Raw genomic sequence first — 21,246 nt, forward strand, 5'->3', positions numbered from 1 at the left:
GAGAAATAGTGTTCCAGGACCTAGAGACGACCTTAGAAATGTTGATTATTCAGTAGAAAATAATTGCAATGCTTTAGGAGGCATCAGACCAGCTTCCTGACTTCTGAATCACAAGAGATGGTAATTGGTGGTTCAAATGACAGGCTGGTGAATGTTTCTCTGGGTAAGTACATTAGTGGCTGGGTAAGTAAGTGGCAGTCTTTGAAACTTGGGAGAATTTAGGGGTAGATTAGGGATTAGCAATACTGTAAAGGTCCAGTTAGTAAATATTTTAAACATTATGAGCCAAAAAGCAAAACTAAAGATATTATGTAGTTATGTATATAAAATCAGAGATGTGTGCATATTTATATACTAAGTTAAATAAATTTTTGCAATTTTTTATTGATAAAATTCAAAACACAATAATTATAGAGAAAATGTTTTATTTACCTGAGGTTCAAAATTACTGTTCCCTATCTCTAAGTTGATTATAAATGTTCAACTGTGTTTATTGGCAATGAGATATTATGTGTTTTATGTTGGAAAATGTCATTTCACACACATAGTACTGCAAAATATTGATCTCAAGCTATGGGAATTGATTTTACTTTATTATAGTCATAGTTTGGATGTCTAGTAACCCAGACACTTTATTTATTTACTTATATTTCAGTTTTGAGAACTTGGGTCCTGAGGCCCACACTGAGCTTTTGACCTTCAGGTAAAATGTTTCCTTCCAGCCCTGGTTCAGCATTGCTAACACCAGTCCCACCTGGACTGCCAGTCCTGGAATTAGCTCCAATACGGGATCTTCACTGGCCAAAGACTAGCATCTGCCTTTCCTATACTAAGGAACTGCCTATCAGGGTAGCTTTTTGCTTGCTAGGCATGCTCGTCAACCTCTCTGTAGGTTTTTTTTTGCCTTTTCCTTAAAAGAGGCCCTCCTTGAAGTTGGCCACCTGCCCCTCTGTTATTGTGTTATTTGAAGTCTTTCAATTTTAACGGACTTCTTCCTACTGCTGGGCCTGAGCCCAGTATCTGCCTCAACTTCACCACCTCCCTCAGTGTATCCAGTTTCTCTGGGCCTTCCCAGTCTGGCTTGTCCAACTACCACCAAAGCTCTAGTGCTGGAACCAGGAAGGACAGGTTTATGAGCCTTAAGGAAGTTGATGTTGGCATGCCCCCGGGGCTTTCCCAAGACAGCAGCATACTTGCTGTTTTTTTCTTTGATTTTAGAAAAGTTCTCAGTATTCTGTGGGCACAAGGACCTTGTAGAGTGTGAGAAATATTTATGATTGGTAGGAGATGTAATGATCGCTGCCTTTGAGAGGATAAGTGTTCTAAGCCATTAAGTATTACAGTCTGCACAGGGAAGCTTTCAGAGAACCCAGAAGGTGCAGATTGTTCTAATTTTTTACAGGGGTAAAGAATACAGTGGCTTACAAGGTTCAAGTAACTTAGAGAGTAATAGGATCAGATCCAGGTGACTGTATTCCAAAGTCTAAGTTGCATGGAAGGTGTGGATTTGTCCAGAGTCCAATGCTCAGGTGAACTGTTAGGAATAAGTTTTTCTTTTTAATGTTTATTTATTTTTGAGAGAGAGAGAGAGACAGAGACAGAGCATGAGTGGGGGCAGGGAGAGAGAGAGGGAGGCGCAGAGTCCGAAGCAGGCTCCAGGCACTGAGCTATCAGCACAGAGCCTGACATGGGGCTCAAATTCATGAACAGTGAGATGATGACCTGAGCCATAGTTGGATGCTTAACCAACTGAGCCACCCAGGTGCCCCTGTTGGGAATAAGTTTTAAGACTTGAGACACTCAAAAAAGGTTGGGGTTAGGGTTCATTTAGGGGAATCGCTAATAGCAGAAAATATGACTAGAGACTGGACAATCTAACGTCTCTACTACTCCTGCGTGTAAGTGTCTCAGGTAAATTCCCTGAGGTTTACTCACCTCAGGATCTGAAAGACTAAGATATTTTTCCATTAATTTAGTAATTTTGAGATAATTTGAGATCACCTTAAAATGTAGAATTTGGTGTTAAGAGTCAACCAGTAAGTGAGACAGGCAAGACTTTATCAGAGGCCACTTGACTTTCTTATCTGGTGTTTTTGTGTTCTCAGGGTTGAAAGAAGATAGAGGATGAGGGTAGAAGCAGAGAGGAAGGAAGTTTGGGCAGTGGGGAGAGGTAATTAAATAATAACAAAAACACAGAGCCAGAGTCGGTGGTATTCTGGTGAACAAAGTTGGTATAGAATCAAGTGACATCATGGAGAGTACCAGCAAGGAGCATTTGAGTGCAACTGGGGTATCAGTACCAGGTAAGACTTCTGGAGTCAAGGTATACAAATTATTATAGAAAATACCAAGACAAAAAGTTAGAAATCAAGAAGACAAAAACCAAGATAATAGATCCTGGAGGGCCAAATAAGGAAGGGAGTTTAAAATAAGGTAAAGTCTTAAAAAGAAGGAAAAATGTGAGATGTTCAAAGGATGTATCAGTCAAGATTCTCCAGAGAAACAGAACAAGGTGGAGGTGGGGGGGAGGGGGAGAGGGAGAGGGAGAGGGAGATGGACAGAGAAAGACACACACACACACACACACGCACACACACACACACACACACAGAGACAGAGAGAGACAGAGAGAGACAGAGAAGAGAGAGAGAAAGGAATTGACTCACTTGATTGTGGGGGCTAGCAAGTCTGAAACTTACAGGGCAGGGCAGGCAGACAGGCTGGAAACTTGGGCTGATGGTGTAATCTTGAGGCAAAATTTCTTGTTCTTTTAGTCTGAAACTGGATGGAAAGCCACCAACATTATTAAGGGTAATCTTCTTTCATTAAAAGACAAATGACTGTAGATATTACCACCTTTACAGAAAAAACCATCATGGCAATATCCTCGATTAGCTTTTGGTTAAATAACTGGGTACCGTAGCTTAGCCAAACTGATGTGCAAAACTACCATCACAGAGAGGAAGGTAAAAGTAAGAGCACTGTTATTGAGAGTCAAGGCAGACTAGATAGATTGTCATAAGTGCAAATAGAAAAATTGAAGCTATATGTCAGAAAACTAGATAAAATCCATAATTCCTAGGAATCTCCTAATTTTGATACAAATTGTGGTGTAGACTGGATTTTTCTTTCTTACAATGTTTGCTACAACAGCAATGATGACAACAGTACCCCCTGAAGTGGCAGTTTCCACACCAGGCAGAATCTGACTTCTGAGAGCACTAACCAAGGTGATCTTGGGAAAGTAGTCAAGCTCTAGAGGTCCTCTAGTCTTATCTTAAACCTAAAGTTTAAATAGAATCCGTAATAAATATTTGCAAAAGAGAATTCAAAAGTGCATGTGCTGCTCAAAATGAAGTGTTTACACTGAACTTGGTTACATATAAAATGGCTTGGAGGGATATTTTAGCCCCAAATCCAGAAGATTCTAATTCAGTTGAAGTGCACTGGGCTTCAGGATTTAAAAAATAAAAACTAAAATTAAAAAAAACTACTTGGGGTATTTCTAAGTCTATCCTGTGCAGAGAACCTTTTGCCAAAGGCATCCAAACATGTTTTTGTTTACTTCTTTGCTGTCCATGTAAAGAAGGCTTTGGACTTTGATTTAGGTTTAGGTTATCTCTATGGCATCTTCTTCTAAAACTCATTTCTTCTGTGTCAGCAACTCATGCGGGTACTTCCACTGGTTAGGCATGAAGGTAAAGTTGGGGGGGGGGATATCCTGAGCTGAGAAAGAACAGCACAAACCCTTAAAAGGAAACATGGCTCTTATTCTGCAGTTTTCCTTAAGGGCATGGGCTCCAATAGTAGAAAAAGGGATTTTGACATGACTTTCAGAAATAATATTCATATTTATAAGTCATTGTATATTGGGATAGATTCTTTTCCTATTTCTTTTCACTGCTTTTAAGATTGTAATAGTTTAGTGTTTTCCAAAGACTATACTGAGCCTACAGGATTTTTTTTTAAATAATCTTTACATTAGAAAAGAGTTCTAAAGCTTTATGTAACCAAGGAGGTTTTCATAGGACTAGTGTTCCAGGGAATCACATTTTGAGAATTACTGCCTTAGGGTCATTTAAGCTGGAAGCGTTTATGCCCACCATTTACCATAACTCTCTGGCTACATTGCTGTTAATTTATTTGTTTCATCATAAACCTGTACTCCCCTTCTCAGCATGAAGTGCATGTATGAGGATGCTCTGGTCTATGTAAAGAAGAAAAGAGCGAGTTTAATTGCTCAGTGAAAGTTAACTTGAATTTGGGGAGTAGAAGACTTGGGTTTCAGTTCTACTTCTGGAATCTAGTAAATATGTGACTTGGGACAAGTAAGTCACAGACCTGACTTTGAATAATCAGACCTTTATTTGACTCAACTACAAAATAGGAATAAAATGTTTATAAGGGATGTTGTTAAGTTTGATATGAGATAATACGTCTGAAAACATTTCAAACTGTGAACCCTTTAAAACAGAAGACATAATTCTTTTATGATTAAGTACTTTATATAAATTGAACAGAGTTATGGGATTCCTATATGGTTAAAGCACATTTTTAGTATGTTGACTTTCAACTGTGAAATGAAGTGTATTACAAATGTAGAAACTCCCTGGAATTTCTATAACAAAACCATTTGTTTTGGGTTATTTTTGAAGAAAACAAATGATCAAATTGTATTAAAATTTGATTATTATTATTGTTACATATACTTTTATTAATATGTAGTATTTGTCTACAATGTCCTGGAAGAGGACTTTCATCTCATGACACTATTGTCATTACAGCCTTTTCCCTCCCTTTTGATTGTCCAATCATTAACGAGCTGTGACCTTCCAAAACATTGAAGTTACTCACAGCTGTGTAACTCATTCAGTTTCTCTTTGCTGGACTAGAAAAAGGAAGGAGTACTACTGTCTTCTAGTAAAACAGGTTTATACGGCTAATGGAGTCTACGCAGACTCTGTCAATGGAAGAACCTGTCAAGAGGAGCACTGTTAGGACGTATAAAATAATTTGTATTGTAAGTACAGCTTTTAATTTCAGTCTTTGTAGCTTTGTGATAAATGTTAAGTGTATGACTCCCCATTTACATTGGTGTTGCTTTTTGAGTGTAAAGTTTTAAGTGATTGCATTCACTTTGGCCCTTGTGACAGCTCCAATGCCACGTTAATATTTTGAATACCATTTTGCCTAAGAAATTTGAATAACGAGTTAATATCTGATCCACCCTAAAAAGTTGGCATCTTGTGGCAAAACACTTTGCAGCATTGATTTTAGCACGATTATAATCCCATCCCAAATCACCATTTTATTGCGTGAATATTTTTAAGACCACAGTGTAAAAAATCAAAGATCACTGTATGTCATATTCTTTGTTGGACTGTTGCTTTTATCTAGTTTTCTTTACTCCTAAAGACGGTCTCTTTTACCTTTTTTCTCTTTGCTTTTTTTTTTTTTTATATGTTAAGATCTTCCCTGTTCTGAAAAATAAAGCTTTCCTTGATTTGATTACTCTCTCAAATGTTTGGGGAAGGGGAACTCCATCCACTGCCCCGGTTTTCTCACCACTCACCCGTTCATTCCCTGTTCCCTTGCTTGTTTTCACTCTCCTGAAGTCATCTCCTTGAAAATCTTTCCTTCTCCTCTGTCCTCTTGCTGTGTCTCCATAACAACAATATGTGGATATTGTTCTGTTCTCATCTTGAATTATTCTCTCCCCATGCTTCCGCGATGGCATTGATATCCCCATTTTTATGACTTCTCTCTTTATCTGCATTCTTGGCTGACTTTCTTCTTTCTTGCACATAGCATTCCACCAAACCTTGTCTAAATATCTTTCCTTTAGGCAATCTCATCTTTTCATGGTTGTAAAAGTCATATTCTCAACCAAGAATTTCAAGTAGGCCGGTAGGTCTGACTTCTTGCTGAGTTTCTGGCACAAGACTTCAAATGCCTGCTTGCTGGCTCTCATCCAGTAACTCCAGCCAAAAACAGTTGCATAATTTCTCACACCTATCCTGCTGCATTTTTCTCCTAAGTTCCTTGCCTTAGGTAATGTCACCACCATTCTGTCACTCAAGCATTGTTTCTAGAAGTAAATGAAACAATGTGTGTGAGCATTGAGCCCAGGAGCTATAACAAAGTAAACTGTCAAGATACTCTATTTAGTCATTATCCTTCTGGGAACTTTAGAGTGCTCTTTTAGCTCTTATGCCATTTATTAGATTTATTCCATCTATAAATTAAAGAAATTATAAACTCCTTGAAAACAAAATTTTGTGCATCACTTATGTTCCTTCTTTCTATCCTTCCAGTGGTTTACTAGTATGTATAATAGAAGCTCAGTATTTTAATTTTTTTAAACTTATTTATTATTGAAAGAGAGAGACAGAGAGAGACAGAGCATGAGCAGGGGAGGGACAGAGAGAGAGGGAGACACAGAATCCGAAGCAGGATCCAGGCTTCGAGCTGTCAGCATAGAGCCCAACACGGGGCTCGACCTCACAAACCGCGAGATCATGACCTGACCCGAAGTCGGGCACTTAACTGACTGAGCCACCCAGGGGCCCCTAGAAGCTCAGTATTTTAAAATTGTAGTTTCAGAAATACCCTGTTTCCAAATTTTAACATAGGTTTCATTCAAGAAACTTTAGATGTATCTACTGTGTTGCTAGCACTCTTTATACGGCTTTCTAAAGCCAAATGTTGGCTTCTTGGTGATTTTTGGAGTCCGAGTTCTCCCCTGTCCATTTTGTAGCTAGCATAAATAGTTTAAGATGCATATGCACCTAAATATCGAGAAGCTAACTCAGAATTACTCATTTAGAGGAAGTGATTATAGGAGATTAAAAATGAAGCTTCTTTGGGACACCTCAGTGGCTCAGTCGGTTGAGTGTCCAACTTCAGCTCAGGTCATGATCTCATGGTTTGTGAGTTGGAGCTCCACATCGGCTCACTGCTGTCAGCCTGTCAGATCCTCTGTCCCCCTCTCTCTGCCCCTTTAAACAAAATTTTTAAAAAATGAAGCTTCTTCTCAGGGAATTTACAGAATAATGTGAGAGCAAGCCAAAAATACACAGAACAAGTCGAGTCGTGAGGAAACAGACACTAAGATTTAACAGGAAAAAGTTCTAGAGCATCCTAGGGACAGCTAGATGCTGTTTATTTTCCCATCAAGTTTGAATGGTAAAAGGACTAATGATAAGATGTAAACCAAAATATACCAATTTTTAAATCTATGATTTACATAGATTTTGTAAATCTATGAGGTTTACCATAGGACTATATCCCAGTGTTTCCCTGCTTTGTATTCCTAGTCCTGGTCACGCACGTGTGGCTTTTTAGCATCATAATAAGGGACTCAGTGCTAGTGATGCTATTTAGTAACTATTTATGTTCACTTTTTCCCTCTCCATTCTTTCCACTGAATGCTGGAAGGTCACTGAAACTTGGGCTAAGTTTCAGACTTTATGTAAGAATTGTTTTCATAGGGGATGCCTGGGTGGCTCAGTCCATAGAGCATGTGACTCTCGATCTCGGGGTTGTGAGTTTGAGCCCCATGTTGGGTATAGAGATTACTTAAAATAAAATATTAAAAAAAAGAATTGTTTACATAGTATTTTCACATATTTTCCCAGTCCCTGAATCCACTGCTGTTCTAAAGTGAGGTATGTTAATTTTCCAGTTGATTTTCAGAGTGAAAACAAAATCAGTGGTTTACAGTATTATCGAAGCAAATTTTGTTATTGTGTTTTTTATGAAAGTGATTTTTTAAAAAGCTATAACAAAGGTTATTGGAGTTGTAAAATACATTCCTAAGTAATTCATGTGTCTGTTGTGTTCATATTCTATGGCAACATATATTTTTCAAGCTCTGTCATCCAGCATGCTTATCATTGGACTTACTGGGTGGGGAAAAAGGTGAGTGGGAATAATTCTCTGCAATTATATCACAGTTTAATTCTAGTCATTGCATAAAGTCCACTACACTGAAGAGCCTTGTCAGCAGTAGTGATAATGAGTGACACACACAATCTTTGGTCACAGAGCTTCCACATCGTTGTCTGTGCTAGAGATCAAAGCGATCATTTGCCAGTTAATTATTTGAATGCTCTATTTTCACACGTATTAACTATTCTCATCCCCTCCCTAGGACAGAGCTGGGAGGGAAACCCCTGCTCCCTAGGAATGAGGTAGTTAACGATTTCACAACTCAGGAATGCTCTTAGATAAATCATCTCCAAACAGGTACCTAGTTAAGAAGGAGAAGTGGGCAACGGTAAATGGCCCTCGTAGTTTCATCCATACTTAAACTCAATCTGGGGTTACACTAACCAGGACTCATACATTGGAATTTAAAGATCTGTAGTAAATACTATTTTAAACTTGTTCCCAGAGCTTTCTTATTTTCAGGCCTTTAAAACTGTACGTTCCCCTGTCACTGTTGGATCTGGTGTTATGAATAACTAGCTTGCTGTGTGGCTTTAGAGTCACTGACGGAGGGCGGGGTCTTTGTACCTTTGTACATTTTTTAAAAATTGTAAAGGTCACTTTTCCTTATTTTAAATATAGGTTCTCCTTGCTTTGTTGGTGATTGTGTCACTTGGACTGGGCCTGGGGCTTGGACTCAGGCGACAAGAGGAGCAAGGTAACCCCTCAGTGTTTTCTCAACACATTTCCTGATTCCTCCTTTCTCCTCACCTTTACTGTTGAAACTTGTCCCCTCTCTCGAGACCCTCTGTCTTGCGTGGAGCAGTCTCATCCAAGGTTTCTTCTTCTCCCACACCGCACTTACCGGGAGCCCACATCTGTGGTTAGCATTATCCAATGTCATTTCTGGACTTCACTCTTTTACCCCCACCCCTTACTCCTTTGAGAGTCATATGATTCCTGTATTTTCCCCTCATTTGTTCTCACCTTCATAGAGTATTTGATAACTAGATCAAAGGCTCCTTCTGTCTCCGCATCTACTCTAGTCATTCCTACCTGCTGATAAACTTGGCCTCAAAAGTCTTGGTTACTCCCCTCCCAGGACCTCCTGGGAGAAGGTATCACTTTCTTCTTGAAATATCACTATTTCTTGGCTAGGCAATGACACATTCTTGAAATGTAGTGCAGACTAAAAGCTTCATGTTTCTTTATTTTTCCTCCTGAGAAGCAAAGAAAAAATAGGCGAAAGATGCTGCAACATATCAAAATACATCTTTTTTTGCAATATCTGGTCAATATGAACAATAAATAAATCATTTACAAGCATTGTCTAAGTCTTGTGACGTATTGTTTGGATACTTTTATTAAGGGGAAGTAGGAGGTCAGACATGAGATCATTTGTTCTCCTTTTTAATTTGGCCGATTAACTTTTAGTTTGACTCCCTTGGGGAAGGTCTTTTTGCTTCTTCATTAGGGAGACTCTTGGTGAGACTGATAAACAATTTTTCAGTTATGTTTTCACTTAAAAATTAACAAACACTCAGTGCTCCCAGGATAGCATGGGAACATGGCAGAACTGAAAAGGTGGACCTTACCTGGAAAATTACTATCTTTTTTGAGTCACTTGGCTGTTGTGTTTCTGAATTATAGTACAGAGCTACAGGTTGTGTTTCTGAACTACAGAGCCCTAGGCCTAGATCTAACAAGTGTTGCTGGGCCACTTTAGTAGTGGTATTCTGATGTAAGTGTGCACAGAAGTACATCACTTCTTGGTTCTCTTATCCTTGCATCACGTAAATTAATTGCAAGAGGCACATACTAATCTCTGAACAAAATCTCTGATTATTTTGACTGTTTCTCTCACTTCCTTATTTTATTGCACTTACTGGCTGGCTTCCCATTGTCATTGTTCCTTATTCTTGTCCTTTTTTCTCCGTCTGTCAACCCTCATGTGGCACCACCCCCTCCAGGACTTTGGTATTTAACTCCAGCCCCTCCTTTGCCAGCGCTCTTGAAATATTCACCTCCTCATTCTTTTACCACTGATTCCTAATCCCCAACCCTGGACCATTTTCACCATTCTCCATTCCAGTTAACCTGCTTTTCATAGGCAGTGTGAATTTTAAAAGTAGTTCTTCTGGTTTGAGTTTGTATGTATTCTTATAAATGTGTTCTTTTGGGGCGCCTAGGTGGCTCAGTCGGTTGAGCATCCGACTTCGGCTCAGGTCATGAGCTCGCGGTCCGTGAGTTCGAGCCCCGTGTCGGGCTCTGTGCTGACAGCTCAGAGCCTGGAGCCTCCTTCAGGTTCTGTGTCTCCCTCTCTCTCTGCTCCTCCCCCACTCATGCTCTGTCTCTCTGTCTCTCTCTCTCTCTATCAAAAATAAATAAAACATTAAAAAATGTGTTCTTTTATGTGCACATGCTTTTTACTTACTCTTCAATAATTGAACATTGACTGTGTGCTAGGTACTATTCTAATTACTGGGAACCTTCAAAGAGTTTACATTCTAGCATGGAAGGGAGACAATAAAAAAATAAATAAGTCATATATATATATGATAAAGTGCTAGGGAGTAAGTAAAACTGAAAAGGGGATTATAAAATATTGAGTTGGGGTAGGATTGGGGGTGTATGTGGAATAACTTTTGTAAAGAGCTGAAGAAGTAAGGGAGAAACAGGGATATTTGTGGAGGGACATTCCAGGCAAGAGGAAAAAAAACAAGTGCAAAGACTTAAGGCAGGAGCTTGCCTGGCAAGTTCATTTAACAAGTAACAAGATCAGTGAGTTCGAACTAAGAGGACAAGAAGGAGGTTGGTCATAAAATGAGATGGACCAAAGGACTGAAGAGAAGCCAAATCAGTGAGGCTGATAGATTGAATATGGCCACAGGCTTTCATTCTGAGAGTGCTGGGAAGTGATTGGAGCCGAGAAATGACATGCTGTGGTTTGCTTTCGGTACACTCATTCAGGCTACTGTGTTTGAATAAATGGCAGAGTGAAACGAGGAGACGTGGGGACACCAATTAGGAAATTATTGCCATAATCCATACAAGTTTTATGTCTTGAACTACAGCAGTGATTGTAACTGGTGAGACATGTTTAGGTCCTGGATATCTTTGATGTGGTAGATAGATTTTATTGACAGAATGGATACGGAGAAGGAGAGAAGAATGACCTCAAGATTTTTGATAGGAACAGCTGGAAATACAGAAATTCCCTAACTGAGATGGGAAACACTGTAGAAGAAGCTGGTTTGGGGAGTATAATCGGGAGCTCGTTTTTGGACATGTTATATTTGAAATATCTACTAGATGTCCAAGAGGAAAAACCACAAAGGCAGTTGGATATATGAGGCTGTCTTTTGAAGGGAAGTTCTAGATGGACATACAGTGAGGCGGTTATCAGCATCATACGTGGGACTTAAAGCAATGTGACCGGAACACACTAACCTTACAGAATTGGGAACGTGCAGTGGGGGAAAAAACCCACAGATGAAGCCTAGGAAGAATTTGTCAGGAATGTGGGAGGAAAGCCAGGTGATTGTTGTTTCCTAGAAACCATGTGCAGAAAATGTTTCAAAGCAGGTGAGTGAATATAAAAATGTAAAGGCCTCTTATATAAATGGTATAACACTTTTTTGGTTACTTTTTCACTGGATGTTTCTTAAGATCGATCTACATTGTTATCATGCATCTATTCTTATGCATCTATCTACTTACTACTTAATACTCTTTAGCATGTATCTAATGTACTATTTAACCTATGCCCTCCCCCCCGGTGCCTGACTGACTTTAGTTCCTTTACACCACATATATCCTGCAGGTTCCTTATGGACTTGTGTGAGATTGCTTCATCATCTACCAGGGATAGAATTCCTGGGTCTTAGTGATGAAATTTTGGGGTGATGGAGGGTTTGTGGGGTCTGGAGCTGATGGCCAAGAAAGAATTCTTGAAGATGTCTTTGGTGCAAAAGGGTGATTTTATTAAAGCATGGGGATAGAACCCATGGGCAGGAAGAACTTCACTGGGGTCCTGACCAGTAACTCATTACATACCCTCAGATTGGGAGAGGGTCAAGGATAGAGTAAGTCTCTAAGGAATTTTGGCAGCAGGGTTTCCAGGACCTTGAGGGGCTAGCTGTTACTAGGGAAATGCCATTTATTACCATTTAATAAAACCTCAGTCATGAGACCCTTTAGATGTATATCGGGGGGCCATAAGCTTGGAGTATGATTGCCAGCATATATCTTGAGGCAGTTGGGATAAAGGAAGCAGACTTACGGGATCCTCAAGGTTGGGATAACGTTATGCCGAGATTCTTTTTTGCCCCTAGCAAAGCGTTATCCAACAGCTGAGCTCCTAGAGGGAGGTCACTCTGCCTGTCTCAAGGACTTGTCAATGGGTTGTAGGCAGTAAGGGAATTTAATTTTTCATTTGCTTTAATTTCCCGTATTACCATGGCAAGCACTTAAACCCCTTTCCTTTGTTCTTGGGTAGCCAGGAGTGTCCGAGGAATATCACACATATTCCACCTGGGGGTGTGTGTGTGTGTACCAACCTATATTTTGCCTTCAGCTTGCCCCAAGCTCCCTCATAATTAGGGTTTGTATTTTAACTCAGTTGAGTAGCCCCAGATTGCTTCCTAGAATGGCTGCTACAACCTACTCTGTCTTTACCATGTATCCCCACCAACTCTTGGCATTCTCTGGCTCTCTCATTTTTGGCAGTGTAAAGTTAGGTATAGAGTGATATCTTTTATTTTAATTTTTGTTCCTCTGTCCTGCTGCTCTGATCTGTGTTGTTTGCTCTCTTAGTTTGCTCTCTTTGTTTGCTCTCATATACCTATGGTTGTTATTTTCCTAGACTCTCCACTGTGTTGGATCTCATAGTTTTTGGATCTCTTTGTGTTACTTCCTCATTTTGCTAAAGAACATCTTTAGTAGTTTCCTAAAATAGGATGCATATGAGATTTAACTTGAGTTCTTACCTATATAAAGATATCTTCATCATCCTAACTTAACACTTAATGGTTTGGCTAGATACTGAATTCTGAGATGAACATAATTTTCCTTTAAAAAAAAAATGAAGACATTGCTTTCCTATCTTCTAGGTTCCAGTATTGCTTTTAAGAAATTTGATACCATTCTGACTTGTGATCTTTTACAGATTGCTTATGATTTTTCTCCGTGAGCTTTCAAGATCACTTTATTCCTGTTGACCTCTTGGTGTGAGTTTTGCCCTGCAAAATGTTGATGTGATAATTTAAGCTTTTCAGTTCTGGTGAATTTTATAATGTGAATTCTTTAATAATATCATCTCCACTTTCTTTGTTTTCACTTTTAGGTACCACATTCCTGTTTTAAGGTCAACTAAGTAATAGCCTTAATTACATCTGCAATGTCTCTTTGCTATGTAAAACAGCATAGCATATTCAGTCTTGGGGATTAGGGGAACAAGTCATGTTGGGAACCATGATTCTGCCTACCACAACCCCTCTACTGAATTTTTCATTACCGCTCTTATGTTTTTATCTCTCATGTTTTTATTCCCAGGATGTTATTTCTCTTTTTTAAATTATAGCTTTCTTTTTTATTTCATGGATACAATGTTGTCTCTTCACAGGATCTCACCATTAGCTGTGCGTGTGTATATTTGTGTTTAACTCTTCCGTTCCTTGCATTGTTTCCTTTTCAATCAAGCTTTTCTTTTTCCTTTTCTTTCTTTCTTTCTTTCTTTCTTTCTTTCTTTCTTTCTTTCTCTTCTTATTTGTTTTGGTCTATGTTTTTATGTTGGATATTATCTTGCCATCCTCAAATGTCTGGTAACCATCTGTTCACGTTTGTGAATATGGCATGTTCCTCTTTTCTCCTCGTAGCTATCCTCTGTGTCTGCCTCTGTGAGGAAAGCTACTTTTCCTAAATTTCTCCAGATTATGAGCCTTCAATGTGAAGACAGAGTGGGATGGATAGTTGCTGTTCCGGCTCCAGACTTTCACCCAATTCCACTACATTTAGCCTCTGCCTGTCCCCCCTACCTTCACCTAATGGTGCATGGTATTTCTGAGTCTGGGACCTCTCTGGAGTCCTAGGGGAAAATCACTTATTATTTATCACTTTGCACTGATGAATCATACAGCGCAATAACAAAATACCTGTTTGACCTACAGAGGTCACAGGTCTGCACTAGGTACCTCTTCTGTGTGCTTCATCCAGCTCTGAGATACCAGATAACTCCTAAGCACTGGTTTTCTCATTTCCTCCACTCTGCAGGAAGTTGCAGGAAGAAATGCTTTGATTCTTCATTCAGAGGACTGGAGAGCTGCCGGTGTGATATGGAATGTAAACAGCGGGGTGACTGTTGCTGGGATTTTGAAGACACCTGTGTGAAATCAAGTATGGACTCTGAGGATAAGTTCATTGTAACATGTTGGTTGTGCTTTCACGAATGCACGTCCGATGTGTATTAGTTTTCTAGGGCCGCCATCACACAGAAACTGGGGAGGGGGAGACTTAACCCACAGAAATTCATTTTCTCACAGTCCCAGAGGCTAGAAAGCCAGGATATAGCTGTTTTGAAGGTTGGTTCTTTCTAAGGGCTATGAGGGAGAATCTGTCCCTTGCCCCTCTCCTAGCTGGTGGGTTGCTGGCAGTCACTGGCAGTTGTTGGTTTGTGATAGCGTAACCCCAAACTCTGCCTCCGTCTTCACGGAGAGTTCTCTTGTGTCTTTGCAGTCTTCCTTGTGTGTGTGAGTTCATGTCCAACTTTCCCCTTTTTATAAAAATACCAGTCGCACTGGATAGGGCCCACACTAAGGACCTCATTTTAACTTGAGTGTCTACAGAGATCTTTTTCTAAGCAAGGTCACATTCATGACATTGGGGGCTAGGACTCCAACATTTTGTGGGGACATTATTTAACTCATAACAGCTTGTGTATGGGATCTATGATTACCATTCCCCCCTTTACAGTACTAAACATAGAGTTCACACTTGATTTGATTGAGGTTGAGGAGTACTAGTCTCTAGCAGACAAGATGCTGTGTATGTTGCATGGAGTACAGATGTCACAATGGAGTTTCACTATGACTCAAGTTAATCATCTTATTTAGTTTCATTGGCAGTGGCTCTCAGATTTTAGGATGCATAAGATTCACTTGGAAAGCTGGTGATTCTTGGTGATTCTGATGCCAGTGCTCCACAGAACGCAACTTGAAAAACACTATTCTCTGGGGAGAAGAGACCATTCACAATGTTTAATTTTTTAAGAAACCAGTGATGGCATGTGTGTACGGGGGTGGCTAGTGATGCAAGGAGAGTAAGACTAGAATAACAGAACTCCTCAGATTACGCTTTCTGAAAAGGACAAGAGGGAAGGGACAACGTACTGTAGATAAGATGTGTATTCCCTTTACTAAACCTTTCCCAGTATGTTCTAAGTAAATAGTAAGTGAAGGGCAATGAAGAACTTTGTGCACAATGGAAGCACACGGCAGTTACCTGTTCAATGCATTTGTCTCCGCACAGGGCTGATGTTGATTTTAGACACTGGCAGGTGGCACTAGGAAACAACGGCGGTGCAGCCTCTTGCTGTTTTTAGCACAGATGTTTATTTACACTGATGTCATAACTGAGCACACAGCCTGGGAGAACAGCAAGGGCATGGCGGAGGCTCATCCACCAGTTCTGTCACCCTCAGCTGCGAGGTGCCCTGACCTCCCTACATCCTTACCCACCTGACCATGTTCCTGCTACTTCTGTTGTCACTGCCTCTTCCTTGCTGCCTGTCCTTAGACAAAACTGCTCTTGGGTGGCAACAATCAGGCATAACGGTTCATCGCTGTTGGGAACTCCTACTTTTGGGTGGGGACAGAGCCAGTGTTCAGAGTTTCTCCAAACTCAGAGGTGTACCTGCTAGGTGGATCAGAGCTGCTGCTTGAAAGACTGCACCCGTGCCAAATGGAGAAAAGCGGTGGATAGCCCCTTCTTTGTCTTACATATTCTCATTTATTAGTGCGATAAGCCAAGACTTTGACTGCCCAGTAATACAGGGATAAACGCATGGAATTCATGTTTGATGTTGGATACTTACAAGAAGTTAAATGCGGGCAACCGAACTGTGTGATTTTACAGCTCGAATATGGACATGCAATAGATTTCGTTGTGGGGAGACCAGACTAGATTCCAGCCTCTGCTCTTGTTCAGATGATTGTCTGCAGAGGAAAGACTGCTGTGCTGACTATAACAGTGTCTGTCAAGGTAAGCAGAGGAGATTGAACCATTTGCCTCTGCGGGTTCGGTGACCCCAGAGCTGACTGGTCTAGGCTGCATAAACGAAAACGAGTCAGAGAATCTTGAGCTACTCCACGTAGAAGAAATGGCCAGTGTGTTTACCGTGGGAAGAAATGCGGCTTGTGTGCTGTAGAGAGAGGGAGCTCATAACATAGGGACTACAGAAAAGAAGAGAAAGATGAAAGTTCTGTATTTCTTGGTAAGGCAAGGTTTCTCTAGTCCAATGACTATGATAGAAATACTTGTGGTTTGAGACACCAGATGGCAGATCCTAAAGTTAAAACATGAGGAAAGAGAATATCTGGCTTGTGTATCAGTCTGTTAAACCAATGTTACTGTTGAAACAGCTGTGTCCTGACTGGTTAAATTACTGATTAAGGACCGTGAGAGAGTTAATGCAGAGCCTGATTAGGATACAGGTTCAACTCCTGATTCCAGCTCTAAGTGAGATACTGTAGATTTTTTTTTCAATTACCAATCCCTCTGAACACCTAATGAAATTTATGAAAAATGAGCATAAACACACAGCAACAAAATTGCTTCAAGCTATCAACCTTTTTTTCATAATGCCACACCCAATAAGAGGAATAGGAGGAAGATGTTATAGAAGAAACATTAACTGTCATCTCTTAGTAGAAAATAGGTTTTGCACTAATGGATGAATCAGTTTTTATTACAAAATGTAATTGAAAACCAACTAAAAAGAGCTATCAAAAAAGAAAAATAAAAGCCTAAAATGGTAACTTCTTTTTCAAATAATTATTGCTTGACATTTAGCATTGTATCATTAAAAATTCGGCTACATTCACGAAGGCAAGCATAATTTCTTGCTTGCTTCTTTCTAGAAGTTCACTGACCACACTGCCTCTGACCTCTATATTTTCCCAGCTTTTACCCCAAATATATAACTTTTAACTTTTTATCTCAAGACTGATCCTCAGGTCATATGGTAAAATTTCCTGCTGAATTCCTTGCACAATATTGTTCAAACTTAATAGATACAAAAATAATTGTTTAGCAGTGTAGAAGTTTACTACCACCACTAACTGGGCACTTTGATGGAGTTAATTTCATCATTTCAGCTTATTTTTCAAAATAAATGTAAATGTGTTCTTACTGTAAGGATTCAACATTTTGTTTAAAGAGGTTACATGACTTTTGCCAAAATTAAATCTTTAAGCAGTAGCTTGAAGGCATTTGAATAATTTTGGAAGAAACCAGCCAGTTACTCTTACATTTTAAATTTAGAATTTTAAAGATTTTATGATAAACTTCTAACACATGTACAGAAGAGAATAGTATGGTCCAGCACCTAGCCCCAGCAATTACCAACTAATGGCCAGTCTTGTCTCATCTTGACAAAGTATAATTTTCAAAAGATAAAAACACAACTCTCATATAAATGTAACGTGAACATGTCAAAGAGTAATTAGCTCACTCATGAGATAACCAACTGGAATGTTCAGTTGGCTTAAAGAGAATGAAAGAGACTAAGTATATATAGTATGGAAAGAATGTTAGGATGAGGTAAAAAGTGCTGTAACTTTTAGTGGGATAGAAATGATTTGCATTTCTACAGGAAAATTTCTTTGCTATCAGACGAGAATCAGTTGTGTTGCTATCACTTTTCTACCAATTAACTGCTATTGTTACTGTGAAGTAAAATAAATGGTAAAGAATAAGCTAAATAAAGGTATACATTCCTAGGTAATTAGATAATCCATTTGATTAGATAACGTCCATTTTAGATAATTCCCAGAATGACATTAAAATGAAGTTTGGTGATCACTCCTCCTTTTGCTTATCTTCAAGTTTTGGATTTTGTTTTTCTTAAAAAAAATGTAATTTTATTCACCCCAGCTTTTCTCCCTAAATGTTAGATTATTTCTAAGTAAATCCTAGAGTTAATATTCATCTGTAAATATTTTCAGGACATATCTAAAAAATGTAAGTATTCAACAAAATTATAATACCATTAATAGATCTAAAAATATCAATTGTTGTTTGTTGTCATCAAATATCCACTGTTCTGATTTTTCTGCTTGTTTCGTAACATTTTTTAAAAAGATTGTCTGAAGTAGGATCCAAATAGATTCCATACATTACAAGTGGCTGATGTATTTCAAGTCCTTTAAAAGTAGGTTCTCTTTCTTTTTTTCCCCTTGCAATTTACATGTTGGAGTAAAAGGGCCATTTGTTCTACAGTTTTCCAGTCTGAGCTTTGTAGACTGCATCCCCTGTAACTTAAGCAGTTTGTCATCTCATTTCCTGAAAATTGGTAGTTGCAATCAGAATCAGACGACTGTTCAGATTCAAGTGCTACTTATTTATTTATTTATTTTTCAAGTATACTCCGTAGATGGTGGTATTACTTCCATCAAGAGGCACATCTTGACTGCTTGTCACCTTTTCTGGGATGTTAGCCATTGATGATCTTGCGTATATCCATCAAGGGGTGCAAGTGATGACATTTATGCACTATCATTTCTACTTCATTAATCAGCTGGAATGTTCTATAAACAGAAACATTTATGAAGTCAAATTTTTTTAGTTAAGATCTTTGTTCAGGTTTTCCCAGTTGATATCAATTACTCTCATTGGCTGCTTCTGCCCACCCCCACCCCCCACCATGATTTCTTTCCTCCTTTCTTTAGATGGTATATCTGTATTTGTTAAACTCATTTTTTCTAATTGTCCCTTTCCAGTTAAATGAATCTCCTTTGTTTTTCTTGGTAAAGATGAGCTTCTTGATATTCGATCTGTGCAAATATCTGGACGCACTGACCTTTTCACCATGTGGAATAACACTTAACATGTTCCGGTAGAATTAAGTCATTGGAATAACATGAACTAAGTAGTTTGGAAAGATCAAGGTCATTGAACATTTGTTCTTTTTTTTATGGTGTAGTTGTCTAAAGATTTTGATCTTACATTTTTTTAGGAGAAACCCCATGGGTGAAAGAAGAGTGTGGCACAGCCCAGCCGTCTCAGTGTCCAGAAGGGTGAGAATAAGGGCAGTTTTTATTCTCCTTTAACAGATGGCACATGGAATGTAGTTGAGACACAGGGTGGAATTTCCTCCACTATATTTATATTTCAAAACAATAAAGTTAAGAAACGATGAGGATTCTTCTGACTTCAAACTCAGAGTTTTGTCTACAAAGCATTTTTAAATTAATTTTTTTAGATTCATGTCTTACAACAATGACTTAAAAAGATTTGTTTAGGGGTGCCTGGGTGGCTCAGTCGGTTAAGCAGCCGACTTCAGCTCAGGTCACCATCTCGTGGTCCGTGAGTTCAAGCCCCGTGTCGGGCTCTGGGCTGATGGCTCAGAGCCTGGAACCTGCTTCAGATTCTGTGTCTCCCTCTCTCTCTGCCCCTCCCCCGTTCATGCTCTGTCTCTCTCTCTGTCTCAAAAATAAATAAACGTTAAAAAATTTTTTTAAATAAATAAATTAATTAATTAATTAAAAAAAAAAGATTTGTTGAACTATTACACACTGACATTCCCAAGGTCCTATGATCAGGACTGGAATTTAGATCTGAATTACTCCAGCCAGAACTCTTCTCTATTCACATCCCGGTACCTCGAATTTATACTTACTGAGGGAAGGGGAAGAAGTTTGCCCATGGAAGGCCTCACAAGGAAAGGTAGACCTTGAAGGATGAGGAGGACTCGTTATGTGTACATGCGTGATGAACATGTGAGGTAGAACCCCTCGCTGACCCCTCCTATGCATCTCCTCCACACATTTGTGGTGGCTGCTACTGGACTTTTCCCAATCCTGGAAACATGCCCACATCATGTCCCAGTCAGGATGGATTTCTTCTCCAGTGGCCCCTTATGCCCGTCCCCTACTTCATTCTGGCCCAAGCAGTGGGAGGAAGATGATGAGGTAGAAGAAAAAAGGAATACCTGGCTATAGGAAGAGTTAGTGCAGTCATTTTTAGATAGCATTATTTTATATATAAAAAAAAGTGTGTGGATAATGTCTGTTTTTGTACCATGCCACTTTGGTTTACCCCAGTCCTCAGATCCAGTTGCCCAGTTCAGCAGCATCCAGGAGGAAGAGCCAAGAATTTAGAATAAAAAGGATACTTGAGTTTGACTCCTGGTCTTGCCCCTGAGACTCTGCACTAGTCACTTCTCTGAACTTCATCTATAAAATTGTAGTAGAGGGGCGCCTGAGTGACTCAGTCAGTTAAGCGTCCAACTTTGGCTCAGGTCATGATCTCACAGTTTGTGGGTTTGAGCCCTGCATCAGGCTGTGTGCTGACAGCTCAGAGCCTGGAGCCTGCTTGGGATTCTCTGTCTCCCTCCCTCACTCGCGTTCCATCTCTGTCTCTGCCTCTGTCTCTCTCTCTCTGTCTCTTTCAAAAAATAAACATTAAAAAATTTAAAGTAGTAGTAGTAGTAGTAGTAGTAGTAATAACAATAATAATGCCAAGTTCAGAAGATTTCATGTGAGAATTAAGTCAACATCATCATCAGTGCGGATCCTGCTTAGGATTTTCTCTCTCTCCCTCTCTTTCCATCCCTCCTCCACTCATGCTCTCTCTCTTTCTTTCTCAAAATAAATAACATCAAAAAATAAATCTTTAAAAAGGGAAAGAAGAAAAACATGATAATTGTCTTAATGTGCTTTCTAAGGATTTTCTAATTTGGAGAATTGTAAGTAGTACAGACGTCTTTGTTTTTGTTTTTCTTTTACAATAAAAACATGTACTAATTCTGTTTTCCACTTTCAGATTTGAATTGCCACCAGTTATTTTGTTTTCCATGGATGGATTTAGAGCTGAATATTTGCAGACCTGGGATACTCTCCTACCTAATATTCATAAACTGAGTAAGTCCTCCACAACCACAGGCACACAAACGACGAGGACACCTAGTTAGCTATCCTGTAGATGTGCACCTTTCTTCCTGACCTTCCATATTAGTAGTTTGTCTTCTCCCAGGACCTCTGGAGATCCTGAGGACTTCACCACTCAGGATACCTAGTTTCATACTTTTGGCTCCTCGTCTTT

General features: G+C 39.4%; 1 protein-coding gene across 1 annotated transcript in view; it reads left to right on the forward strand.

The window, feature by feature from the left end:
- Window positions 1-4,855: 4,855 nt before the first annotated feature.
- ENPP3 (ectonucleotide pyrophosphatase/phosphodiesterase 3) overlaps window positions 4,856-21,246 on the forward strand; it is a 74,726-nt gene continuing 58,335 nt past the window's right edge. The window contains exons 1-6 of the mRNA XM_043592385.1: window positions 4,856-5,020; window positions 8,572-8,647; window positions 14,200-14,322; window positions 16,060-16,185; window positions 19,160-19,220; window positions 20,968-21,065. Of these exons, the coding sequence (XP_043448320.1) occupies window positions 4,943-5,020; window positions 8,572-8,647; window positions 14,200-14,322; window positions 16,060-16,185; window positions 19,160-19,220; window positions 20,968-21,065 (562 nt within the window). The 5' untranslated portion in view covers window positions 4,856-4,942. The remainder of the gene's footprint in view (window positions 5,021-8,571; window positions 8,648-14,199; window positions 14,323-16,059; window positions 16,186-19,159; window positions 19,221-20,967; window positions 21,066-21,246) is intronic.

Source organism: Prionailurus bengalensis, chromosome B2 (assembly GCF_016509475.1).
Source record: "Prionailurus bengalensis isolate Pbe53 chromosome B2, Fcat_Pben_1.1_paternal_pri, whole genome shotgun sequence".
Lineage (NCBI taxonomy): Eukaryota > Metazoa > Chordata > Mammalia > Carnivora > Felidae > Prionailurus > Prionailurus bengalensis.